Raw genomic sequence first — 25,874 nt, 5'->3', positions numbered from 1 at the left:
AACCCGTGAAAGTGATAAATGAGATACAATGAATATATGAAGTTCATACATTCATTGTGCAATGAATAGCGCTATCTACTGCGAGGATCGTGCATCATACGTATCTAATACTGCAGTTCAATATATGAACTTCATATATTCATTGTATCTCAAAGAGACCATGGGTATGATACACGATCCTTCGCAGTAGATAGCGCTATTTATGCAATAGCGAAAATCAGACCTGAAAAAAATCAGGCCTGTACGGGATTCGAACCACTGACCTCTGCGATACTAGTGCAGCGCTCTACCAATTGAGCTAACAAGCCAACTGGGAGCAGGCCGTTAAGTTGATTCGTAATAAACCCGTGATGACAAATCAGATACAATGGATATATGAAGTTCATATATTTTGAACTGCGGTATTAAATAGGTATGATACACGATCCTTCGCAGTATATAGCGCTATTTATGCAATAGCGAAAATCAGACCTGAAAAAAATCAGGCCTGTACGGGATTCGAACCACTGACCTCTGCGATACTAGTGGAGCGCTCTACCAATTGAGCTAACAAGCCAACTGGGAGCAGGCCGTTAAGTTGATTCGTAATAAACCCGTGATGACAAATCAGATACAATGGATACATGAAGTTCGTATATTTTGAACTGCGGTATTAAATAGGTATGATACACGATCCTTCGCATTAGATAGCGCTATTTATGCAAAAGCGAAAATCAGACCTGAAAAAAATCAGGCCTGTACGGGATTCGAACCACTGACCTCTGCGATACTAGTGGAGCGCTTTACCAATTGAGCTAACAAGCCAACTGGGAGTAGGCCGTTAAGTTGATTCGTAATAAACCCGTGATGACAAATCAGATACAATGGATATAGAAGAATTGCGGTAATAAATGTGTCAGCCACTTGGACACAGGTTACGCGGAAGTCATCATCATCATCATCATCATCATCATCTCAATTTAAACACGGTAAAATACATCAGGCATTAACAATTTAATATGAAAGGTACAACTAATTACGAAAAACTATGTATAAACTATGTATATTAGTCTAATTTAAAATATTACTAACTATTACAGGAGGTAAATTTAATTAAAGCCTGTTTTACATGAATGCCGTGTCGGAGTTAATTAACGATCGTCGGAAATTAGCCAGAGATGTTGCTTGTCTAGCCTGCTGAGGGTAGGCTGTTCAGAGGATCGCACCACTATAGCCAAAGCTATTTTTATAATAGTTAGTGCGTGGCAAGGGAATAGCAAGCTTATTTTCAGAATCGCGCAAAATGTGAGAGGTAATCACATCACTCCTCTGAATGAATTTCGAGGACAAATAATTGGGTATGAGGCCATTTAAGGACTTATAGGCCCTCTCAGCCTTAAGTTTTTCACGTCGAGTTTCTAAATTGTCCTAGCCTAATTCTGTTGGTAGTTGGTTGGCGTCAGTATAAGAGAGCAAAATGAAACAGACGAAACACGAGGATAAGTTCATTTCTCAAAGATCTAAAAGAGGATGAAGGTTAATGATCTATTACCGAGATGGCCTCCCTAATATCATGAGCGTCTTATTGTGCGTCCTATATTTTCCTTTTCATCTTTCCAAGCATTTGAAACGTTTTTAAATAGTCTTTTTTTGTGTGCGTGTGAATACGTGAATGCCCGTCTAATTTCGTGGTTATTATCCACAATATTTTTTGTTATATACTATACTATTGCTTCTTTGAGCATGACCAATCGAAAATCTTCAGAACACGTATACAGTAAGTTGACTACAAATATGTAAAATTTCTTTTTTTAAATAAACAATGTTTTGTTTTCTCATTTGTATTCAAATTTATCCTTCACACTTAGACTACCCGTGGCCCAACAATTATTTTTCAACACAGTATCCTCTAAAACATGATATTTTTACATTATCTCTTTACCTAAGTGACGAAAGAGCATCATTGCAATTTCTCAGTAAATACCTGCCAGGTGGCGTGACACAAATGCAGCAAGCTGGACGCGTGACTCCTGACGTGACTCCACGTCTGACAGCTGGTAGCTGTAACTAAAGTTATCTGTTATAACCTTTTTATGAAACCTTCTCCCCTCTAACTATCTCCCTAAATTTGACTGATAGATGTTAGTGGTACAAGCTTTTTTTCCCCTCAGGCTCTATTAAAACAAACTCTTGATATAAAAATGTGGACAATAACCGGCTTTTTATCTTCAGTTGTATAAAAAGATGGATCATCCAGAATGGGAAATTGGACTTAGCCGACTACCTTCCAGCCTTCATTGTTACATGATAAAGAACAACATCGCGCCTCCATTAGTAACAAAAAAAAACGACTCTTTCTATTTTAAGATCTTGATACAAATTCTCCTTATTGGCTGCGAAACAAAGCTCATAATCTTGGTTCTGAGAAATTCAAGAACTTAAATAAAGAAGATTCCATGGTTGTTTTTTTATACTTATAGTCACCCGTAGGTTGCGAAAGGGCTTAGTCCAAGTCCACCGAGACAGTTCATATTTCGTGGCTACTGAAGCACCCGATCAACTTCTTCTTCCAAGAAATCGCAAATCGTTATCATTTGAAGACATCTTCAGTTCCCTTAAGTCTTGAGATCCTTCTTGCATGGGTTTGCTTTTCGCTGAACAAAGCCGTCTTTTTCTCCAGAATGTCTTTCATCTTGAAACCTACGCTGGCAATCGTTTTAATCAGTGTACACTTTTTTGGCGATAGCTATCGCCTCACGGCTCGCATTTTCTTGTAAATTCTGCATAATTTCATTTCAGTTTTCTTCCAGTCTCTTGTCACAGTGGTCTAAAATTCCTAGAGGGGGGAAATGTCGCAACGTAAGACTCCAACAAAAAGTATGAAGCACAAAATTGTGTATAATTAAACGTCGGAGGTAAATCACTAAGCAAAGAGAACAGCAAAGTAATTAATAAACGTACTTTGAATGATCTGCTTGTAAGCGTTAGTAGCTGGCGATTCCGGTACTTCGGATAGAAATGATTTTCCTTCGTCACAACAGCGACCTATTCTAGGATCAAGCGGTACTTTGCCAAGAAAAGGCACTTTCATTTCAGTCGCCATTTTCTCTGCACCTCCGGTAGTGGGTGGGAAGATCTGCGACTCTTTCTGTATCAAAGACACAAATAAAGGTTTCCAAAGACGTCGACCTCTTAGTTTACCAAGTCTATCACACTTCCCTCTCGACACAAAGCAAAGACTGCAACTTCAGATGAGACCGCAGCTTTCCAACTAAATTTTGACCTTTTAAATCATGTCACTGATACACATACTTTTGTGCTTCTCCTTTTCTCATTCCAAGGTCTACAGAAAGAAATCAATCTTCTAGACTTGTTTGTGAAGGAAACTAAGATTCAAGTTGTCATTTATGAACTTTCTTTTTCAGCGTTACCTTCATTACCTCCTTTTTACCTGACTAACCCTCTGACCTACAAAATTTTTAAAGTTAATTCTCGTTTACATTTGCTGCAACATGTCATCACTGCACGGCATCAAACTAAGTTAAGATCCCTATTTGCTAAATATGTAAAAAAATTGTTACGCAAAAATACCTTGCAATTGGGACAAACAAATCCACTCATATTCTCCACTACTCCAATCACAGGCATTTTCACTTTTTTACAAAAATTAATTTCCTTGCGCACATCAAGCAATGCAACTTCCTGAAAAAGAAAGAGAGAAGAAGATCAACCTTTACCAGGAGAGTCCATTGCCTTAACTCTAAAGTCACCTTCTTGCAACTGTTAGGTGGCATAATCAAAAATACATTACATTGAACTTTCTTTTCTTTGATTTGCAACTGGAGTTATAAGTTTGAACCAATTCATCTTTACAGTTAAGTCACTATACTTAACAACTTGGTTAAAAGATTGTTTGGCTGCAATGTTGAAGAAAGTCAACTTGAAAAAATTATTGAGAAACTACAATGTCTTCACAATAATTCCAGTGTCAAAAAAAGTTAACCACTTCACTCCCGAGATCTCATTAGAAATTCTTCCTACTGTCTGTTATACAATTCTTATAATGTTACTTGGGAGAACTTGGTATCTGAATCTGGGAGTGACTGCAACTCTCACCTGAGGAGTGGTTATGATAATGGCTCCATCAACATGTGTGTTACTCAAATACTGGACGATTGACAGGTGCTCATCAGATGTGCCAGGAGGGGTATCCACCACTAGGAAGTCTACATCACCCCAGTCAACATCCCGTAAAAACTGTTTGATCAAACCTGTAACCAAAAACACACCAGTCATGATATTGGATTAGATGTAGATAGACGAGACACACTGAAACTTTTGCTCATCTATGATAAAGGTCGGTGTGTCTTCCTTTTTCTATAACCCTTGCCACTTTTCCTGGTAAAGCAAGAAGCGGCAATAAGTAATGCATACAATTAACTGATAGCTTATAATGATGATGATGGTGTGTAATTACTGACTGAGTGGGAGGGTCAGACAGGAAAATTTCCCCATCTGTCTGCACCTACCTCAGTCAAAAGCATTTCAACACATGATCACCACTCTATGTCTTTCTTCCTTTCTCCTTACACGGTTCGTACACTTTTGACCTGTTAAAATTCCATGACTTTTTCCATGACCTTTTGAAAGATTCCATGACCTGTTTGCAAACATTCTCACAATGCATGCTTCTGTTTATTTCTAATGAAATTAAATCAGATTTTTGGACTCGTCAGTTAACTTTTCAACTTTGGGTCTTATTGCCTTTCACTCAAAAAGAGCATATTGATATTCCATGACGTTCCATGACCCACACCTAAATTTCATGACTTTCCAGGCCTGGAAAATGAAATTTTGAAATTCCATGACTTTCCAGGTTTTCCATGACCTGTGCGAACCCTGTTCTTACCTTCAGATTCCGGTAAGTTTACAAATGCAGTTACTGTAATACCCTAGCTTTCCTGAAAGCTAAGTGCTATTGGAAACAAATGAATGATGAAAGTCTAACATTTTCTCAGTCTATGTAAGCAACTGAATTGCTAGACTCACTATGAGAGGCTGATTTTTCCCTAGGTGAGCGAGAAAGGACACATCCTTACCATTTTTCTTGGGTCCCCTCCAAATAACTGCATCACTGGGACTGCTTAGCAAGAACCCCACAGACATAACACCAAGATTGTCCTCTACATACTGAATAGAACAGAAAAGACCACTTAAAATACTTAGATTAAAGAAAAAAGTCTTCCTCTGTGCTTTGAAAGTGATGGGGGGTGTGACAAAAAAAGGAATGATTGTTCTATTGCCTCAACAAGAAAGCTCATTAATGAATCAGAAGCATATTCAAAGCTCATTAAAGAAACAGAAAATGACATTACAGAAGTGTAAAAGCCACATACCACAGGTGACCATCCTGAACCACTTTGGTGAACCTGTGAACAAAACACACTGGTTAATTAGCTGGAAAGTAATGTTACTACCTTTACTTTTAGTTGTACAATAAGAAGCAAACCTATTTGCATTAAAAAGAAAAACTGAACAGAGAAGCAAAAAATAAAGGTAAACTTCTCACAACAGTCAACTATTAAGCATGTCTAAGGAATGTGTACAGTTGTCAGCAAGAAGGATGTTTGGAGCTAAGGAATGAAAACAATGAGACCATCTTTACCTGTTCACCCTCAAGACCCATCACTTTGGGTATAGAAGGGCCACAGATATCAACATCCAACACTGCAATCTGAAATGTAAGGAAAACAATATAATGCATATGTTCTCCCTCCTTTAAATCTTATGGGTTTCTCCCTGGGGAATGATATAAATAGGTCAAGTTTTTGTCACGATAAACAGTCAAATTGCACCTCAAAGGAAAATATGAAAATTATGTATTTGAAAGGCAGATTCAAGAAACAAGGTCACTGTTCTTCTCTGAAGCAATTCAAAACTTGAAAAAAAAAAAAATCAAGCTTGAATGGGGTTCAAATCTGTGACCAGTGGTGCAAAACAAATATCACTCCAGCACTCTCAATTCATGAGCAATTGGGCTAATGTGCATAGTTACTTCCAACTCTGTGCTTCTATAATCAACTTTCGTAAGTCATAATTACAGTTCATAACCCCTACAATCTTTCTTGTATTATAAAGAATTACACCTGTTTACTTTCATCAGCAGCCAGACCATGGGCTAAGTGAGCTGTGAAAGTACTTTTCCCAACTCCACCTTTACCAGACAACACCAAGATTTTGTGCTTGACAGTTGACATTCTTTCCTTCACTTCCTCCACAGCTTAAGCAAGAAAAAGATTTCTATATTTAGTGAATTGAAAATCATTGAAGAGAAACTTTCATGCCTTACAGCAATTTGTCAAAATTTGTATTATTATACTAGTTACTGCTTTTCATGACGAAAACATAAATAGGGGATGGACCGTTCATGTGATAAATTCAAATTTGCCCTTTCGTGTACAAGAAAAATTATAAGTCATAAGAGAAAATCATTTTCTTTTGTTCCTACATCCTCACAAGATGTACTAATGAACTGTCTCCTGCTGGGTTGGGGACTACGTAATTAATAATCTCTCCTAAAGCCCTTTAACAAAGGTAGCTCATTCCCTTAAAAGGATATACTTAACAATTAGAAACACAGTAGGCCAAATAATGCATCAGTTTAATTGAAATAATGATTTGGATTCCTTGATAGAGTATACAAAGATATCCAAACGATATAACTTTGAATTTAGCGAGGAGTGACAATTGAAAAATTAAGGGCTTATCTGAGGTACACAAAATCAGTAAGATTCATTGAAGTTCTGCGTGCATTAGGCTGATGTCATGTTCCCAGGGAATTCTGAAACACTGAGGCAACCGATGACGACATATGTATAGAGGGAATGACAGTGCATAATTTTTAATTTCGTTTCTTGTAGGTATGGCAGTGATATTTCAAAGGAATAAGGGAACTTTATTCTTTCTTGAAGTCTCCATGATCCACCAGGGGGAATATTCTGTCCGGTTAAACGTAAAATAAGTCATGTAAAGGTCAACTTCTGAACATGTGGGAAATCACGACAGCCCAGCAACACATTCTAGTAGTCATGTTATTAATGACAAAGCACAATTTTCAGATTTTCGCTTCTCCCCTACTAATGAGGAAGGAAGAAATTTTCGTTACTATGCCATTCGAGCTTTATGTTGCAACAAAATGCAATCAGATTACCTGGATCTGGTCCCAAAGGTTTAGAAGAGGAACAAATACTCTGGTTTGGACAACCTTGACATGCAGCGCCCTTTCCCGCCTGCTCACTACCCGTTCCTGGGCAGTCTGATAAGATAGAGAAAACATCAATCAATTCGGATAAAAAAAGTCTCGATGGTCAAGTTCTCAGATCGCGTTGAGCAAATAGAAAATATACATAAAATCTTACGTTCAGGGGCATTTTCCGGAACGTCCGCCATGTTTGATTTCCAAGCGAGCCTGCGATCAAAAGATACCTCAAGCGCATGCTGTTCAAACAGTAAAGAAACATGGCGGAAGAAGGCTCGGGTAATTTTCTGTTTAGCTTTTCCGCTTTATTTAAATGAAATTAATGTTTTGAATGTAAATTTTATTTATTTGAATCATCTGCTTATCGAAAAAAAGCATTTTAAGTCTTTCCTCAATGTACTCTAGGGGTGGAAGCAGAGGATAAATTGGAGACAGAACCGGATCCTTGTCGGTCCAAATGTTGTCCAGAAACTTTTGTCGAAAAAGAAACTGAAAATACGAATGAAAGGTCCAAGGAAGATTTTAGCGTTGAGGAGAAAGAAAAAGACACGACAGAAGAAGAGCAAGTTAATTCCAGTAGAGAAACTGCGAGTTTTCGTGTTGTTTGGAACAAGAAAAACTACGAGGTGACTTTTCCTGTGGATGAAACAGTCGATAGTCTCAAACAACACATCGAGAAGCTCACAGGTTTGGAAAGGAAAAGATTATTCAGTATTAATTTACAGAGTTGTGAATCTGTGCTCGAACAAGTGTAAATGTAGACTGAGACACCTCTCAGTTCTTTCATTTACTTTACAGTTTGGTTAGTCCTGTTAGTTACAAATCACCCAGGTCAATACTAAAAATAAAAATGCTGAACTGACTAACAAAATTATCACTTGTACTAAAAATTTAAAAACATGTCCAAACAGCAGCTTTGATGGTATGTGCCATGATTCCTACTACTGTTAACAGGAATCTGCATGTTTTTTTTTTTTTTTTTTAAGGGCCCACTTGACATTAATATTTACCCCTAAGTAGAAGAAAACTTTGTGAGATGGGGGCACCTACCACTTCCTTGTTCATACTTCCTAAGGAGGAAGGGTGTTCATCTGGTCCTATCTCCACACACAAGGAAATAGCCAGGATTATAAGGAGGTAGTTTCTAAAGAGATTGAGATTATTCCATGAGAAGTGTGCACATCTCTCCAATCATAGACTTGAATGATAGTATTTCATAGTGTAAATCTCAGTATGTATGTAAAGTAGGTAAAGTCTGTTTATGAGCCTAGTGGCCCATTAGGCCGGTGCTTAACTCCGGTTTCTGTAGCCTGAAGCGACTAGGAGTATTTCTATCCCCCCCCTGGATGGGATGCTAGTCCTTTGCAGGGTTACCCCCAGCATTAAATTGCCGGTACCCATTTAAACACCTGGGTGAAGAGAGGCACTGTGAGAGTAAAGTGTCTTGTCTGAGAACACAACACAATGTCCCGGCCAGGGCTCGAATCCAGACCACTCGATCCGGAGTCGAGTGCACTAACCATGAGGCCACCGCACCTCCACACCTCAGTATGTATGAAATAAACTAATTTATTGCACTGGTGAGCAAGTGAAACAATTGATTAGTGTCTAGGGTACAGCTAATGCATGGAGCACAAGGGGCAGTTTTCCTACCCTCATCAACTGATTATTGTAACCAGAGAAGAACTCTAAGGAGCTCATCTTTTAATTAGATAGGGATATTGTTAGTTTGAATTGAAATCCATAATTCGATCTCTGCACTCTCTGTTCCTTTTCAGCTGACCCAATGGTAGTTTTTTGGTTGGCTGTGTCATATGAATATTTTTTAATGTTATGAGTCAATGTGTTTTTTTTGTCTTTCAATCACAGGTTTACCAGTTTCAATGCAAAAACTAATGTATAAAGGTAATGGAGATCAAGAGAAAGTTTCTTGATTGGTATATGAAAGTTTGTTATTCTTTCCTCCAGTTTCCGAACACTTTCTTGTAAGTTAGTAAGGAGAAATTGGTTTTATATCAAGATGATACCCTCTAGCTGACACTTTTGTCTGTTTTCATCACCTGTTTTCTGGATAATCCTTTGATTTGGTTAGAAATCTCATGTTACCGTAATTTCCGGCTGTTTACCCACGGGTGATCTGTTGATTTTGTCGTAAACACGTGCAACTGCAGGTAAAAGGGAGGTGCAGGTTATGTGACAATTTTGAAATCTTCTGGTAGCTGAATTGAAAAATATTCTCACCTACCTGTGTTTCCACCTCTCAAATGAATTTTATTGTATTAAGAGTGGCACAAAGCAGCACAAAAACGTGATGCCAACTCGAGTTTATTTCACGCACAATTAATAGTGCGACGAACAAATTTTTATTGGCACGCGTGTAAACAAAGCCTTGATGGTGACAAAAATATTCCAAGGGTATCTGGTGCATCAGTAACAAATATCCAGTTAACACCAGCTTAAGCTGAAGATAATTTTCCCATTTTAAGGGACTTGTTAAGCCCAGTAGAACTGGAGAAATTGATTTTTTTGAGAAATCAACAATTCAACATGGCATTGAACGATCGCTCACACGAAATGTGGTCACAAATTCGCATTCTGTCGAGTGTGAAACATTGTAAATTCTAGAGCCTTTTGTGTAAATTTTCTTTGCTTTTTAAGGTGTGGGTTATCCACCAGTGCAGGTAATCTGTTGACTTTTTTTTTCGCCGTATGCAACAATTGACCAGTGCGGGTAATTGGCCATGCGGCTAAACTGCTGGAAATTATGGTAATAATTCTTGAGAGTTCCAAGATTAACCTTTTATACCCTAACACAAGTATGCATATTCTCCACACTTTTCTCCAAACATTTCCAAAGAGGAGAATTTGTTTAACAAAGTCATGCGACACAAATTTTTCATTACCAAGGTTGCAAAATATTTTATTTGTTTTTTCTTTTTTTTCAACTTCAGGACTAGTTAAGGATGGAAGCAAAACGTTACGAGAATTAAATGTTTCTAATGGAGTGAAGATGATGGTTGTTGGCTCAACCATTAATGATGTAATGAAAGTAACACCCCCTCCTCCAGGGACCTTAAAAGATGAAAAATCAGGCACCTCGGGTAAGGTGGGCTGGGATGGGTTTACATGTGATATTTGATGGTATTAAATTAAAGAAAAAATTACAAATACCTTTGTGAGCAAAATGTATGGAATATTTTTGCACAAGGAGACTAAAAAATGTGTGAGAAAGTTTGAATGATGCAAAAATGTTCTAAGATTGTCATACTTTCTATTTCTTGATAGGTTCTTCAAAGGAGCCACTTAGTAAACAAAAGGTGAAGAACAGTCAGATATTATCAATTTCTTTAATTGTATGAAAATTTCCTTTTTCATTTTGTATTTGTGCAATATCAAGTCATTCTGTTGTTTGATTTACTTTGTTGGGACTCAAGAGGTACTAAGAAATGATTTTCATTATTTCAATTCCAGATGCATAAAAAAGTTTTAGACAAAGGAAAACCAGATGATGTCATGCCTGGATTTAAAACTAAAAAAGTATGGTTTGCCTAAGGAATGATATGTTGAACAATGGTTTGACTTAGTTGGTTTCCTTGATTAAATGTCTAAGCTCTAATAAGTGCCCTCCCATGAAGAAGTCTCAACCCCCTCACTTTCTTAAATTGTAGGGATACAAGGAAAACCTATTTTCCTTGCCACCCTTGCTGCATTTAATGGAAGGTATACAAGGAAAACCTATTTGAATTGCCACTTCATTTATAACTTTTTATTCTTGAACCACAGGGGGGTCAGTACAGGAGAATAATAAACACCTTCCTTGATTAAGGGGCCGACCATTTAACTCTTGAGGGGGGGTGGGTGGGTGGGTGATTTTGAAAAAATTTCCTGCAAGCGCTTGTTGGAAGAAAAAAATTGCATGCAGCCCAAATGTAACAGAAAAAAAAATAGCATTTAGAACGAAAAAAAAATATCCTGCCCAGCAGATTGCTAGAAAAAAAATTTCTTGATGACCAGAAATCACCCACCCACCCCCCCTCAAAAGTTAAATGGTCGACCCCTAAGTACCCTCCTTCCAATAAAACCCTCTTCCCCCTTCCCCCTTCCCCCTTCCCCCACTTTAAGTGAAAATTTTGAACAAGCACTCAGCTGCTTAATCAAGGAATTATGGTGATTAGGCTTTAACGTTGGGCAAAGAAATTTTTACTGTAATAGAGACCTCCCGTGTTTTAGAGTTACTGGGTAGTGGATGGTGGAATAAAGAGGAAGAGCTCAATAAACCAGTCTTGCTGTTCAACTTTAGGTTTTGAAGGTTATGGTTATGAAATGAGTACTTTAAAATTTGTTTCATAGGAAAAGTTACCAAATGTTCCAATTGCTGGGATGTATAACAAATATGGAGGAAAAGTTAGATTAACTTTCAAGCTTGAATTGGATCAAGTTTGGATTGGAACAAAAGGTACGCTACTTTTGTTAGCTCTATGAAAGGTTTACGAGATATTCAACAGCTAGCAAAACGGAATTTTTTTAGATTTTCTTTTACCGGTATTTATTTATTTATTTTATTTTAACAACTTTATCGGGTTTATAATATAGTATTAAGTACAAAAACATATTACATAGAGACAAAAATTAAGGAAAATTGGAACAAAAGTAATTCTAACCCAAAAGGGCAGGTGCGAACGGGACTGGCGTCCCATGCGAGGCACCGCTCTGTTTTACCGTTAGATCAATATTAGAAATGGGGTAATTAGCGATTTTTTTGTTTGTCTCTTTTTTTTTCCAGAACGAACAGAAAAGATACCGATGGGATCAATAAAAAATGTTGTGTCGGAACCAATCGAGGGCCACGACGAATATCATATGATGGTAAGAGATCTTCCTACGAGCTTTCAAAGGCTGACCTGTTGTTTCATTCCATTTCTCTGTCCTATAACAAAATTACTTTACAGCTTACCTCAAGCCGCGCAGTGGAGTAGGTAGCTTATCGAGAAATTTGCCTCAAACGTGAGCCGCTACCAATTTTTTTTTTTGCGCGTGCGTGCGTATCCTTACGCGAATGCGAGAGTCCCTCGCGCGAATGGAACTTGAGAAACACTCTTGGTGATAGTAACGCCAATCGGCAAGAGGAAAAACTCCGAAAACGTTTTTCAAATTTATATTTGAATCGAACTTTTCCACTTAAACTTTTAAACCAGGTCATTTGTCTTCTTCTCAGACAAGAGACATACCAATGAGCCAGCTTTGAGGGTCTCAATGAGGGGGGGGAGGCACATTGACGGTTGACAGTTAAAAATAAGCCCTTTTAATGGTTAAATTTTAGGTCATTTGACGGTTGACGGTTAATTTTTGGAATGTCGTTTAGAAAACGAACTAAACGCGCGAATTTGGCTGTAATTTTTCATAATGGCGCGTTTGTTAAGATTTGTTAATTTATAACACCTTTTATTAATAAATGACTAACGCTTTACGACACCGAAAGTGTTTCCACACCGGAAATAGATGTATTTTTGTGATATATCAAAAGTTTTATCTATAAACAACAGAACTTGACCCCAACTAAGGCAATCGTTTAGTTCTTAATTAAGGATATCTGTGACATTTGACGACTAACATTGGCTTGCTAATTTGACGGTTGACGGTAATATTGCGTTTTAGACGGCTGACGGTTAATATTTTGGTCATTTGACGGTTGACAGTTAACCCCATTGGGACTCCCAGGTTTCGTACTGTATGCTTAACCATAAGGTACGTTTTTTGTTGGGGGGGAGGGGTGCTGGGCCGGGGTATTTTAGAATTTTTTTTGCCAAAAAAGTCGTGGCCCTCCCACTTTCCAGATTGGATTAATGCATGACCCTTCATAAATGCCTAAACAAAAGGATCTGACCCTCCCCCCCACCTCCAAGACAAAAATAACCGGAAGTGTTGCTCACATAACCGTGTCTGCGCACAAAGCAGTTAATTGCGTGCACAGGTGGCCCAAGCTCTCTTTGAGAACCACACAAGGAACACAATTTGTATATCGATTTATAAGGATTTGTATGGGATTTTCTACAAGATAGCCATAGAGATAGTTAAAAGTGAAAATATTAAATAAAAATGGCTTACCTTATTCCATACGTGTGTTGCTTGCTCCTGGTGTCGTTATTTTACCGATTTCACTTGATTTAATCGGTTTTTTTTTAATCCTGGTTTTCTCTTCTAAAAGAAAGAGAAAACCAGGATTAAAAAAAACCGCTTACATCAAGTGAAATCGGTAAAATAACGACACCAGGAGCAAGCAACACACGTATAGAATATGGTAAGCCATTTTTATTTAATATTGTCACTTTTAACTATCTCTATAGATATCTTGTAGAAAATCCCATACAAATCCTTATAAATCGATATTCAAATTGTGTTCCTTGTGTGGTTCTCAAACAGAGCTTGGGCTGCCTGTGATTGCGTGGCGTTACACGGTGAAAACTTAAAAATGGGCAAGGATGTGCGAGGAATAGAAAGGGGGAAATGCGCTTGTGGAGAATGCGAGGATTTCATGAGGTCAGATGGAGCAACATGTGGCTATTGTGGATGTTTTGCGACTCGCCATTCTAAAAAGGATGCCCGCTACTCCTCCGACTCTGTCGGTAGCACATCGGAAACATTACCGACGTCAAAATATGGATGAAAGCGGGCACGGGTCGAGAGAGACAATTTCGTTAGTTGGGACAAAATAGTTTTTTGACATAATATTTCGACATGTGTTTAAAATGATGTAGATTGATTTAGACTGGTAGCTTTGCTTGTATATATAAGTTTTAGGTTTCACTTCGCGTGTTTGGTAACAAATAATTAGAAGTCAACTAATCGACATGGAGTAGATTTTTCCTTGCCAAAAAAAAAAAAAACTATGACCCTCCCTCGGCTGCGTATCAAACAGGTTTGACCCTCTCCAATTTGTAAAATATTTACTAATGACCCTCCCCTCCGAAGCCCCGGCCCACCCCCCCAATAAAAAACGTACCTTCCCTAAGAGAGACCATCTAATTTCTACTTACAGTGCATACTGCTGAATCATTTATTAAGGTCGTGAGAATAAAGGAAATTAGTTTTTTTGTGACTGGGAACGCTCTCCAACCTCGTTCCCAGGGTCTCTCATCTTCCCATCCTCGCTCCTGTGGGCGGAAAGATGAGAGACCCTGGGAGCGAGGTTGAACACTCCCCTGAATGAACCACCAATCAACTCAGTGATGTCATTAGCGCTGTCATGAGTTTTCCAGCAAACACTTTCAGTAATGGGTTATTTGCGTTTCGTTCCAGGCCATTCAGCTTGGACCAACGGAGGCATCTCGATACTGGATCTACTGGGTTCCTGCACAATACGTGGACGCAATTAAAGACACTATTCTCGGCAAATGGCAGCCATTTTAGATTGTTATAAACACAGTTTCGCTACTGTGGTGTCAACTGAAACACTGCCTCATTCACTGGTTTGGCTAAACACGATGTCGTTGGTTTAAGTTGGAAATATGTTTTTCGCAGCTTACGATGCTATAAACATTTCTGCGTCTGCTTAGCTGATTATCGAAACAAATTTGTCAACTTTTGCTGCTCTAACGACGGGAACCTATGGACTTCGATTCGATCTTCTTTTTGCAGTCTCCAAGATGGTATTTTTTACTTCTAGTTCTTCTTTAAAGTAAATCCTTGATTTTTACCCTCTGTTTCGGATATTGCAAAGTGTTACCGTGAAGTGTTACATTGATAACGAAGCGTACTGACCTGAGGAAAATTTTTGCACCGCTGAGGAAATTACCCTGATTATTTTCAGTTTCTATTTCAGCCTTAAGAATCTGTCCTTCACCGCCTTCCCCCCCACCCACCCACCCAAAAGTGGGTGGGTGGGGGGGGGGGGAAGAGGCTGGACCGATGTTGGCTGGACGCTTCCTGTTGAAAACTTGACGAGTAGTTGTTCAACAAAGTGATAGCAAAATCTAAAATTTTCCTTCTTAGAAACCTTTAATTTAAATGTAGTTTAGCGTCGAGAAGCCGAAATGAAGCCAAGATCAGTTCTTCGTTGTTGTTTGCCGTCGTAATGTTTCCTTTTTAATGCTGAGCTGAAGAGCTTCAGGCGGAACCAACAACTAGATTAACAGATCTATTTAAATTAAAATATTTTATCAGGAAGGGAGTCATGTTCTTTGTAAAAACGTGTGAAACCTCTTTACCGGGTATTCTAAAGAGCCGTTCTTTGAAATTTCACAAAACTCTTCTATGCGTGACTTCCCAGGAATGATTGCAAACGTGAGCAGACCCGTCCCAAACCTCGCACACTTTTTTACTCCGTCGGAGCTATCGCGTTTTACTAACTAGCCCTTAGGATTCTTCTTTCAGTGAGAAGTGCGCCCGGGATACCAGTCAATTTTTATCTCGCTATATCGTTTTTGAGATTCCAGCGTGACCTAGGCGTCCGAAAGTTGTCTTCAAATGTGGTAAAAGTTAAACTAAGGAGGCCGCCATTCAGAAAAAAGAATCTCAGCAGCGTAGCCTCTTGTAAAACCACAACGCACGGTACGCAAACGGCTGCAGCTATGGTTACTGCAAAAAAGAAAGTATTTCAGTCAAGAGGGCCTTCTTGTGTAACCCCTACACTTTAAAATAGATCACATTTACCCGGAGAAGTACGAAACAATGCGCACTGCCCATAACCGTGACAAGTCGTCCCCTTCGTATACTATGGGAGTCGCAATCAAACCAGTAAAGCGTGTGAAAGACCTCGGAGTTCTGATTTCCTATGAACTGTCGTGGGGGGGCTCAAGTTAATGCTGCTGTGAACAAAGCTATTAAAATCTCGGGCATTGTTAACAGAACGCTTGAATCTACAAACCAAGAAGTATTTTCTATTCTGTACATTACTGTAGTAAGACCAATTCTTGAATACGTAGCCCCAGTGTGGTGTCCGTAGTTAGTAAAAGACATACAAGCACTTGAAAAGGTCCAGAGGGGGGCATCTCGCCTTGCGCTTGGACAAAAGCGTGGGGAAATGGAATATGAGGAACGTATCAGAATTTTGAACTGTCCCACTTCAGAGAAACGGAGACACTTCATTTCACTTATAGAATGCTATAAAAATTGTTTCTGGCCTAAATAACCTAAAGTTCAGGGATTTTATTTAAATCGCCCGAGATAAAAGGACACGAACCAACCACTTTTTTAAATTGGTCGTGAAAAATGCAATGATTAACCCCTATAAATATTCATTTTTTATTCGCATAGTGAAAGAATGGAATACTTTACTGCAGTATGTGGTTGAAGCCGAATCTTTTAATCTGTTTAAAGCGAGGTTATATATTTTTTTAAATATGTGAATATGTAAATAGCGATAAGCAGTAATCAGTCTATGCACATATTATTTATTTATTTTTTATTTTTTACTCATTTAATAATAATAACAATAACAACTTTATTAATCTCCTCAAAAAGGCTTTTCAGCTTAATTTACCATGTGAAATATCTAAAACTTAGTTTTCCAAAAATACCCTTAAAAATGCTGTTTTATTTTTACTTTAAATACATCTAAATTAGTGATAGACTGAAACTCATCTGGGAGACTATTCCACAGCTTTTGGCCTCTGGAAGTAAATGTGCGCTGACCTGCAACCGTCCTACAGAGTGGTATACGTAGGCGGTCCCTATTCCTTGTGTTGCAGTTGTGCACTTGAATGAATGAAAAACTTTATTTAAGTGTCTATGTTTTTAGCTATAAGCTAATGGGGGACACTAAAAAATTTAAAAGTCAAATACATTTACATATGTAGATAATAGTTATTTACGGTAGATAATTAAAAAGATTATAAAGTTATTTAGTTAAGTTTTAAATTTCAACCAGAGTTGAAAGGTTGACTTTTCTTATGTTCTTCTTGAACGAGTTTAGAGTTTCTATCGTTCTTAGGTGTCTTGGTAACTTCGACCAAATGAGAGGTCCCATATATTTAATAGAATTCCTACCAAATCTTACAGTTTCGAATCTTGGCAGTTCGAAGTCACTGTTCCGTAAGTTATACTGAGTGCTCTTTATATTAAATAAGTCAGAAATATTCTCGGGTACAAGACTGTGCTTTACTTTAAACATCAAAGTGGCAATGTCTTGTAGGCGCCGATTGTACAACGTCGGTCGTTTGGCGCGACTTAGCAGTTCTTGATAGGACGCTGATCTTGTTTTGTACACCGCCCTAAGTGCTCGCTCCTGAATCTGCTCAAGCTTTCTCCGATCCGATGCATTACAAAAGTGCCATACTAGATGACAGTAGGTTAGATGGGGCAGAATTGAAGACCTGTAAAGTGAAAGTTTAGCATTACAGGGTAACAAATTGCGTAGCCGCACTAGGACCCCTACTTTTTGACTGGCCTTAGAGCATAGATCACTGATATGACTAGCAAAACTCAATTTTTCATCGATTTGAACCCCTAAAAGCCGTATTTCCCCCATTCTCTTAATAGTATGACCGTCAACAGAAAAATTTTCATTATCGTTGTCTTTGTCAACATTTCTCGGGTTGATCGTTAATAGCTGGAACTTTTCTGGTTTGGTTGAGAGATAGTTGTTCTTGTACCAGGATAGAGCTGGTTTTAAACTTTAAAGATATGGAGGTGCAAGTCCATTTAAGCATTTAAATACCATGGTAGCTTCCCTAACCGCAAGTTGTTTAATAATTGGCAGCCACTAGTACTGTAATAGGTGTAACATGATCAAGTTTCCTCGTTCCAGAAACTATCCGGGCTGCAAAGTTTTTCTTGGTGGTATTAGCCCATACTGATGAACAATACAACGATTTACTGAATACTAGAGAATCAATTATAGTGATCAACGCACGCCTATCAAACAGATATTTTACGTCATTTATTTATTCTCTCTAGGAAATGTTATAAGGTTAGCTTCGTGTTTCCTTTTCATGATGTACTTTACTTACTTTTATTTTCTTACTCTTAATCATCATGAATAAACTAGTATTGTATATAGTGCATTCTGTAATGAGGGGGGGGGGGGCATTGGGGCTTCTGGGAAAGCGCAAAACCGGAGAAAAAAACCTCAAAAACCGAAAAACCGATGAAAAAAGGCAGCAAAACCGAAAACCGCATGAAACCTGACAAAACCGCTACATTTTCACCTTTAGAGGGGTCAAAAAGGAAAAACCGAAAACCGCATCAGAGTTTTCGTGAAAACCGAAAACCGAATGCAAAAACACGTAAAATCCGCAAACCGCTCTGAACATCAAAATCGAAAAACCAAACCTTTTTGGCCCAAAAACCGAAAAACCGATCCAAAAAACGGTCAAAACCGCAAAACCGAAAATCCCAAAGCCCCTCTCTGTAATGACACTCTGTGTTGCGTTAAATGAAGAACATGTAGTTTCACAAGGCTGCCACGTCCTACAGCGGTCAGCGGCTATTCAAACTTCAAGATGGCGGACATGGTTGGTGTTGTGTGTTTTATTTGATTCATTAATATTTGCTCGCTCGTTTGTGGATTCATCTGTGTTTCTTTTTTTCTGATATACCACTGAATATTTCTAGGATCACTTAGACGCCACCGAAGATGTGGCGTTGAATTTTGGAGACGAGGATGAAATTTTAAATAGGAAAAAGAAATTCAGGTTTGTTGATAGAAGCTCATATAATTGGCTTTTTACATTTTAAATTCTACGATGCTTAATATTCTCCCCGTTGATATCTTATAAGAAAAAGTTGGAAAAGGTTTCTTATATTTGAATCCAATCAGCTTTTTACGAGATAACTCTGTCTCTTTTTTGCAAATATTTGACCAATCTGTTTCTGTTCAAACGTGAATTCTTGACATAATTTTTAAATTTTGTATCCTTTACAGAAAACCCGTCGTTACCGTCTTCCATCTTCTTTTCCGAGTGGCAGCAATCATTGCTTACCTTCTGTGTGGTTGGTTCAGTGATAGTTTCATAACAAACTTTGTTGTCATAGTTCTGCTTTTATCATTTGACTTCTGGACTGTCAAGAACGTCACAGGACGGTTATTAGTGGGACTTAGATGGTGGAACTATGTAGATGAAGATGGAAACAGCCATTGGGTGTTTGAGTCAAGAAAGGTTTTGTATAGTTTAACCCTTTCACTTCCAAGATCTGATGGTTAATTCTCTCCTTTAGCTGCCGGTGTTTCCCCTTAAATTAGTGACAAGAATTTGGTGTTATATCAAGATTGATAAGTTTGAGTATTCTCATTACCTGTTTGCTGGATAATATATGGATGTTATAGGGAGAAGTTACATGTTAATCACTTATAGGAGTTAAGGGCTTTAAAGCCAGTGTAGATGTGCGGTAAAGATAATGTGCATTATTATCCAACTACACCTAGACGAGTACAAATAACGCCATAGACGAGTACAAATATCACGCGTTATTTGTACTCGTCTATTGTAGTACCGGTTAAACTGGTTTTCTCACATCATGCAAACAAAGAATTGGATTGTAGTTACGAAGAAAAAAGTGGCGGACAATTTGAATCATATTTCTGATGACGAAGAGTCAGAATGGCTGGCAAATATACATCCAAGTTTATTAGATGAATCGAACAAAGAAAAACAGCTAGACGACCTGGATATTTCTTCATTTATTGAAGAAAAAAGAAACAGCAACACGACAACGTACCAATTCCGTTACGCTTCGCATACTTCTGTCATGCACTCCCCGTAAATAAATATCTGCGAAATTGGCCTGCACTGAAATAACAGTTTGGCGTGTTGGATAATAAATAACTTATTAGATGTTTTGTTGTGTAGTATCACTGAGTATTTTTACTCATTATTTGTATTTTGACTCGCCCTACGGGCTCATCAAAATATGGCAAAACTCATATAAATACCCAGCGATACTACACAACAAAACTTCTAATAAGATATATGTATAGGATAGTTTGATGCCGTTAAAATGTTATAAGTACAATAAGCAAAAGTTATAAGGCTCTGAAAAAAGTGTGTCATAACAACCTATCAACAATAAGTTGATCAAGTAAGATAAACCATTTAAGTAAAGTTTGAAAAGCTGGAACATCTGAGATGTCCTATAGACAAAAGGATTAATGTATAGACAAAAGGATTAATGAACAGGGAATAAGTACACAACAAAAGTATATTATGAATAAAGGCTGATAGTTACTAAAGAAACTGTTTGGGGCTGCGTCGGTGGGGGTAACGAAATAATTTGAATATATCAACAAAGTTGAAATGGTAAATTGGCCACCGTTATGGTTATAAAAGCTGACGTTTCAAGCGTTAGCCTTTCGTTGCAGCGAATAGAGGAATTGTAGGTTGTGTGTGCTTTTAAAGGCAGAAAAAGGAGCTACGTGATTGGTGGGAACATCGCAACGAGAAAAAAAAGTATATTATGTTACATAGGATTTTTGTGATTACCGTATTTATTCACTTATAAGGCACACCATTTTTTATGAGAAAATATGCTTGTTTGATCAAAGTCTGCTCAAGACTTGGGGTGCGTCTTATAACTGAGTATTTTCACGCAACAAAATCTTAAGATCACAATTTTAGCAGAACTTACAGTTACAAAGACATGAAAAGAACACTAATTGTTGGTCATTAACTTTTTTAGATCTGGCGGTTCTAAAAAGAACTAGGGTGGCTTTGAGAAGAGCTGTTGTAGTGGTTCTGAAAAAAACGTTTCTTATACGGCAGCTGTCAAATGACCACGAAACTAATCCCACACGAGCAGGGCTTTTTGGTCTGAGATGTAGCGAAGATTGCGTATAATCCAACCCTTTATTCCTATGAATTAAAAAGGAATACTGCTTTAGAACTCTGATCTACTTCAAAAGATCAACAACAAAAGCAAACATTTAATGCAAGAGCAAACAAGAGGAAATTTGCATACGTTCTCAACAGCACATGCTCTGTATCATGATATCCGTGACTACAAAACAATCGTTCGAACCACATTTCAAATTCCTAGAATCACGTTTGTGTTGCTCCCTTGAATAGTTCTGTCTCTGAATAAACAATGTGGAGATAAAACCTACCATTTTCATCCATCCTGCCTTTTTTGTGAACTCTCAACCTTTTGGTGTGTCTTATAACCGAGTATTTTCACAAAACTTTCCATTTGGGAACTTGGCTTGACTAATTTGCCAAGTTGGGGGTGCGTCTTAAAACCGAGTGGGTCTTATAAGTGAATAAATACGGTAGGTCACTTTGATTTTGTTTTTTAAGGCTACTCTGTGTCTGTCACTTTGTTCTTTTTTTTATTTCATCAAAGCCAGTCTTGTGAACATCCTATATTTACCATTTCTTTTAAATTATTAAATATAGAGTGATAAGCAGGTGACTACAGCTGAATCGCGTGTCTTCTGGCTTGGTTTGGTAATTTGTCCCCTCATTTGGACATTCTTTCTAGTGGCTGCACTGTTTTCACTGAAATTTAAGTGGCTGGTGAGCAGACTATTGATTTCTTGTAGATACAATATTGGGCTGTAAATCTTAGGTTTAACTATGTTGGGACAAAATTGAGAATGGAAAGGTTGGATGCCAAGATAAGTCCAAACTTAAAGCTTTGCTATCTTTTGATGCAAGGTAGTCAAGTAAGGGCAACAAAAATTATTGCAGGGGTAGAGATTGTGACTGATACAGGTACCATTGTGGGTAACATTTTCTTCCTGACGACTAAAAACTCTAGAGTAGTTGCCAACTTCGCAGGTAGATTTTTGTGTTTTAGGAGTCAAGTTCAAAAGTGCCTCTGGATCATGATTTAATCAACTTTTCCCTAGTTCTCCCAACATCCTCTGTGGTTTATTACACTGGTGAACTGATAGAAATTATGGTCTATTGCTTTAAAATGACACACCATTTTGTTATGATTCCATAAGTAACAGGAAATTAACACATTGTGATTCCTTCCTCAGCTGGTTGTTGCAGTAGGCCTTTCTTTAAATGTTGCAAACCTGATTGGTTACGTGCGCTGTAAGAAAGACGCTGGAAAGAAGATCAAGAGTTTTGCAGGAAATTTCTTGGGAAGACAGCTGCTCAACCAGGTAACTTTGTTGACTTATTAGGTTTGCAAATTAATCATAGACATCTGAGATCAAACATCTGAGTTTTGTGTACAGCTGTCTGCTCCTTTTATGGAAACAATTTGGTGAACATAAACCACTTTTAGTCCAGTAAAATGATAACTAGACTATAAACCATAAAATGATTTTACTAGTCAATATGAAAATGGTAATAAGTAAATGGGAATTTGTTTAAAATGATTATAATGAATTAATTGCAGGTAATGTGTTAATAATGTACATAATGTCAAACAACTCAAGAATGTTTTAAAGGTAATTACAAGCATCAAAACTGAGTTGCAATTTGAAATTTGGCCAGTTGGCTTTTTGTAGATTAAGATAAAACATCAACAACAAGAGAGGAAGGACAAAAATCCTTTGTCTAAAGCATTTAATTTCTCTAACCCAGTGTGCCTTCTAAAGATGATTGTAGACTTCCACACTGACAGTATGATGACAACACTTGTTTTGATTTCTAAACTTATAGGTCCTACATGCAATTTATCTAGTATGTAAAATATAGAAATAACTAATATGTCGAACAGAGAGGAACACTTAATCAATCCTGAGAGGAGCAGGAGGAATCTTAAACAAAATAACGATGATGACAATCATTGATCCTTTTGATTCCTGTGTTCTTTAACTGTCTCTATTCTTTGTGGCACGACTGTCTTTCATCTAGCAGGTACAGGTAAACCCTCCTCCTCGTAATCAACTTCCTGGAAGATTTCTCATACAAAATCGTTCTAGTCCTGTTCCTCGACTCTTGTAAGTCTTCTTGTTTCTTCTTGTTCTCTTCAGGGTCTTTTGTTCTGTCCAGTATCTTTATTTGCTGTTAAGGTTAAGGTTAACTCCCTTTTAACTTTTAACTCCCAGGATCTGATTATTAATTTCCCCTCTAGCTGCTGCAGGTTTACCGTAAATGAGTTATGAGAATTTGGTGTTAGATCAAGATGAAAACTCCTGCCTGATAATTTTGAGTATTCTCATTACCTGTTTGAAGAATAATGTTTGGATTTTAGAGGGAGAAGTTATATGTTAATCACCTTTGGGAGTTAAAAGGGTTTTAAATGCATGGATTCGAATAAATGTTCGAATAGAATTCTTGTAACAAGGATAATTATGTAACAGTGCATGAAATGGATCAAAATTATTTTTCACAAGTTATCATTGGTACAATTATATAAAAAAATCTAAAAAAAAGGAACAATAACAGTAAAGAACAATGAACACATTTGTTTTTACCTTGGACTTTGCATGATTGATCTTTAGTGATGGTGTGGGATACTCATTCTCTACCTTCAAATCATCCATCCATTAATTCTACTATCTCCTTATTCCACTGTTTTTATTGTATATATGATTTCTTCACCTAGCTTTAACTGGACTTGAAATCCAAGTGAAAGAGGGGTGATTGACTGACTAGGATGTGGGACTTGAAATTGTACTGGACACTATAATTGAAGTCATTGCTTCTATTCTGCAGATAGCCAGCTGGTCTCCCATCTATCAGTTGGGAATTTAAGACTTTTGTTAGTTTTTTTTTTCTGTTTGTTTTTTCTGAAAATCCTTTTGAGTAGAGTGGGGAAACAAGCAGTATCTTTCTCTTATTGAATGCTGATCATTGTAATTTTTTGTGAATGTGCATCATCATTTTCTTTTTTTCTTCCTTTTTTCCCGCTTTGGAATCTACCTACTTTCTCAGTCATAAGCTGGCCTCATATAAATGTCAGGGGTAAAAAAACTATTGAGGTAGAAGTCAGAATTAAATGGCAGCATTTTATGAATGCCAGGTTCACCAGCTCAAGTTTGAAGAAATGGCTTGGACTGTTTAATGGAGGAAATTCTAGTAGTGATATGACTGTATAATTTTTTTTCATGTTTTTTTTTAGGCCATGGGTGCAGCAGACACCCAGTAGCAGCCGAGAAGTTCCAGTTATGTAGTTTATAATACTCATTCTAGCAAGAGCAGGAGGAGAGGTGGGGGGGAATAAACTGACATATGAAAACTGTAGGATGTACAGTTGAAAATTTTTTTTCAATCAGGAATTTGAAGAAGACATATCTGGTATGGGTCACTTGTTTTTGACCCTTCAAATATAACGTAACTAAACTGCCAACAGATTCAATCCAGCATGATTTCAATGACAATATCAATTACTGTAGCTTACATCCCTGGGGCTTCTTTTTTAAATCAACTTGTGATTTCTTCACTTGTACATCTCTAATTTTCTTGTCAATTGAAAATATCGGAAGTTCAAGAGAAGAAGCTTCCCAACAATTTCTTAACTCCTGAACCTACATTGTAGATATACAGTTATACATCCCGGTTAATCCTAAGCTACTGTTAAGAAATGTTTTAAAAAGTTCTCTAAATAAAGTTTTGGAATACATTTACTTGTCATGGGTATCGATAGATGTAATTATTTGTTAGGTATTTTAGGGAAAATCAAGTAGGATCAAGAATCAAATGTTTGCTAGTAAACAGTCTATTTATAGACATTTACTCACAAATTTATTGGTCAATCCTCTTGATAGAATCTATTTTTATTAGTTTATCAAAGACTGAGTAGAAATGCAAATTTCATTGAAAGTTCTTTCTGTTTGGTCTTCAATATTAAACTTAAAAAAAAAAAAAAAAAAAAAAAAAAAAAAAACACCTCAATACTGAGATTTAATTTTCTCAAAAAATAAAAGGATATTAAAAGTTACTGGTCTTTTCCCCCACTGAAAACAGATTGATTACTTAATTAAAAAAAGCATAGTTTTCACTTGGATCAAAAAAAGTGTTAGAAGAGGTGAGATTGACGTTATCCTTTTAGAAAGTGTCCTTGTTTCTATTTATTGTATATTACAGCTTTAGATGAGTTAAAAGGAGTTATTGAATCTTTCAGTTTGAGTGTCTAAAGTAATCCAGAAATGTATTACTATGTTCTTGTCTGAAAAACTGTTACGTTCATGTTAGAAACGTTCCCGATAGTTCAAATATTATTAAAAGAAATGATTAGATACTCACGTTTTCTGTGTTTTGATTTGAGAAGCCGTTCTCAGCTGGAAAATATCGGAAATGAAAACGATTTTTTGAACATCCAAAAATGAAATTCGGGAGCCTTAGTAAAATTTCACTTCGGTGCGATTTTTTATTTTCATCCTCTTTTCTGGGTCATTCTCGGTGTAAAAACCTGACGAGGTTTTCTTTGTTTCATGAGGTATTGTTTTGCTGTACGCTATTGTTTATAATGTTCTGTTGTCTTTGTTTTACGTCACTCGTGAGCTTCACAGGTTTTTACACCGAGGATGAGCCCATTTTCTTTTTTCCGCCATACATTCCGTGATTCAGTGGGTGTTTCGTTCAGCGATTTGATCTTGATTTTGTCGCAGCCATAACGTCAAGTTCATCGGCAAACGGCAAAAGTGACCCATTACTTGATTGACTTTTTCTGCAACAAATCTTTACAGATCCTTTCTCCTTTCCTTCTCTGTCGCTGTTCGTAAATTGAAATCGTTTGAAGGAACCCAGCCAGACTAACACGACTGAAAAACCATAGTTTACTGTCTATCAAAGATTTCCTGGTT

General features: G+C 37.4%; 3 protein-coding genes across 6 annotated transcripts; 2 read left to right on the top strand and 1 right to left on the bottom strand.

Annotated features, from left to right (window-relative positions):
• Positions 1-978: 978 nt before the first annotated feature.
• LOC111334024 (cytosolic Fe-S cluster assembly factor NUBP1 homolog) lies at positions 979-7,464 on the bottom strand. Its single transcript, XM_022939708.2, has 10 exons — positions 7,398-7,464; positions 7,190-7,294; positions 6,126-6,259; positions 5,645-5,713; positions 5,376-5,408; positions 5,079-5,169; positions 4,096-4,250; positions 3,571-3,681; positions 2,941-3,127; positions 979-2,815 (listed from the first exon to the last, which is right to left on the bottom strand). The coding sequence occupies exons 1-10, from the start codon at positions 7,426-7,428 to the stop codon at positions 2,775-2,777; spliced, it is 957 nt and encodes a 318-aa protein (XP_022795443.2). The 5' UTR covers positions 7,429-7,464; the 3' UTR covers positions 979-2,774.
• On the top strand, positions 7,288-15,400 carry LOC111334017 (ubiquitin domain-containing protein UBFD1). The gene is made up of 9 exons (XM_022939698.2): positions 7,288-7,516; positions 7,643-7,924; positions 9,107-9,142; positions 10,189-10,338; positions 10,523-10,554; positions 10,709-10,774; positions 11,588-11,693; positions 12,021-12,103; positions 14,534-15,400. The coding sequence occupies exons 1-9, from the start codon at positions 7,498-7,500 to the stop codon at positions 14,642-14,644; spliced, it is 885 nt and encodes a 294-aa protein (XP_022795433.1). The 5' UTR covers positions 7,288-7,497; the 3' UTR covers positions 14,645-15,400.
• A 3,221-nt stretch (positions 15,401-18,621) lies between these two features.
• On the top strand, positions 18,622-25,313 carry LOC111334023 (Golgi apparatus membrane protein TVP23 homolog B). 4 transcript variants are annotated; one of them, XM_022939706.2, is made up of 7 exons: positions 18,622-18,687; positions 18,788-18,867; positions 19,098-19,332; positions 21,562-21,681; positions 22,152-22,280; positions 22,981-23,066; positions 24,191-25,313. In XM_022939706.2, exons 1-7 carry the CDS (start codon positions 18,676-18,678, stop codon positions 24,240-24,242), a joined length of 714 nt encoding a protein of 237 aa, XP_022795441.2. In that variant the 5' UTR covers positions 18,622-18,675; the 3' UTR covers positions 24,243-25,313. The 4 variants fall into 4 exon arrangements, with proteins under 4 accessions (XP_022795441.2, XP_088592511.1, XP_022795440.2 ...); XM_088736385.1 differs by lacking the exon at positions 24,191-25,313 and adding an exon at positions 23,785-24,184; XM_088736384.1 differs by having other exon boundaries at positions 18,684-18,696.
• The last annotated feature ends 561 nt before the right edge of the window (positions 25,314-25,874 follow it).

The sequence above is a fragment of the Stylophora pistillata genome, chromosome 10, assembly GCF_964205215.1.
Source record: "Stylophora pistillata chromosome 10, jaStyPist1.2, whole genome shotgun sequence".
Lineage (NCBI taxonomy): Eukaryota > Metazoa > Cnidaria > Anthozoa > Scleractinia > Pocilloporidae > Stylophora > Stylophora pistillata.
This window is presented reverse-complemented; position numbering and strand designations above follow the sequence as displayed.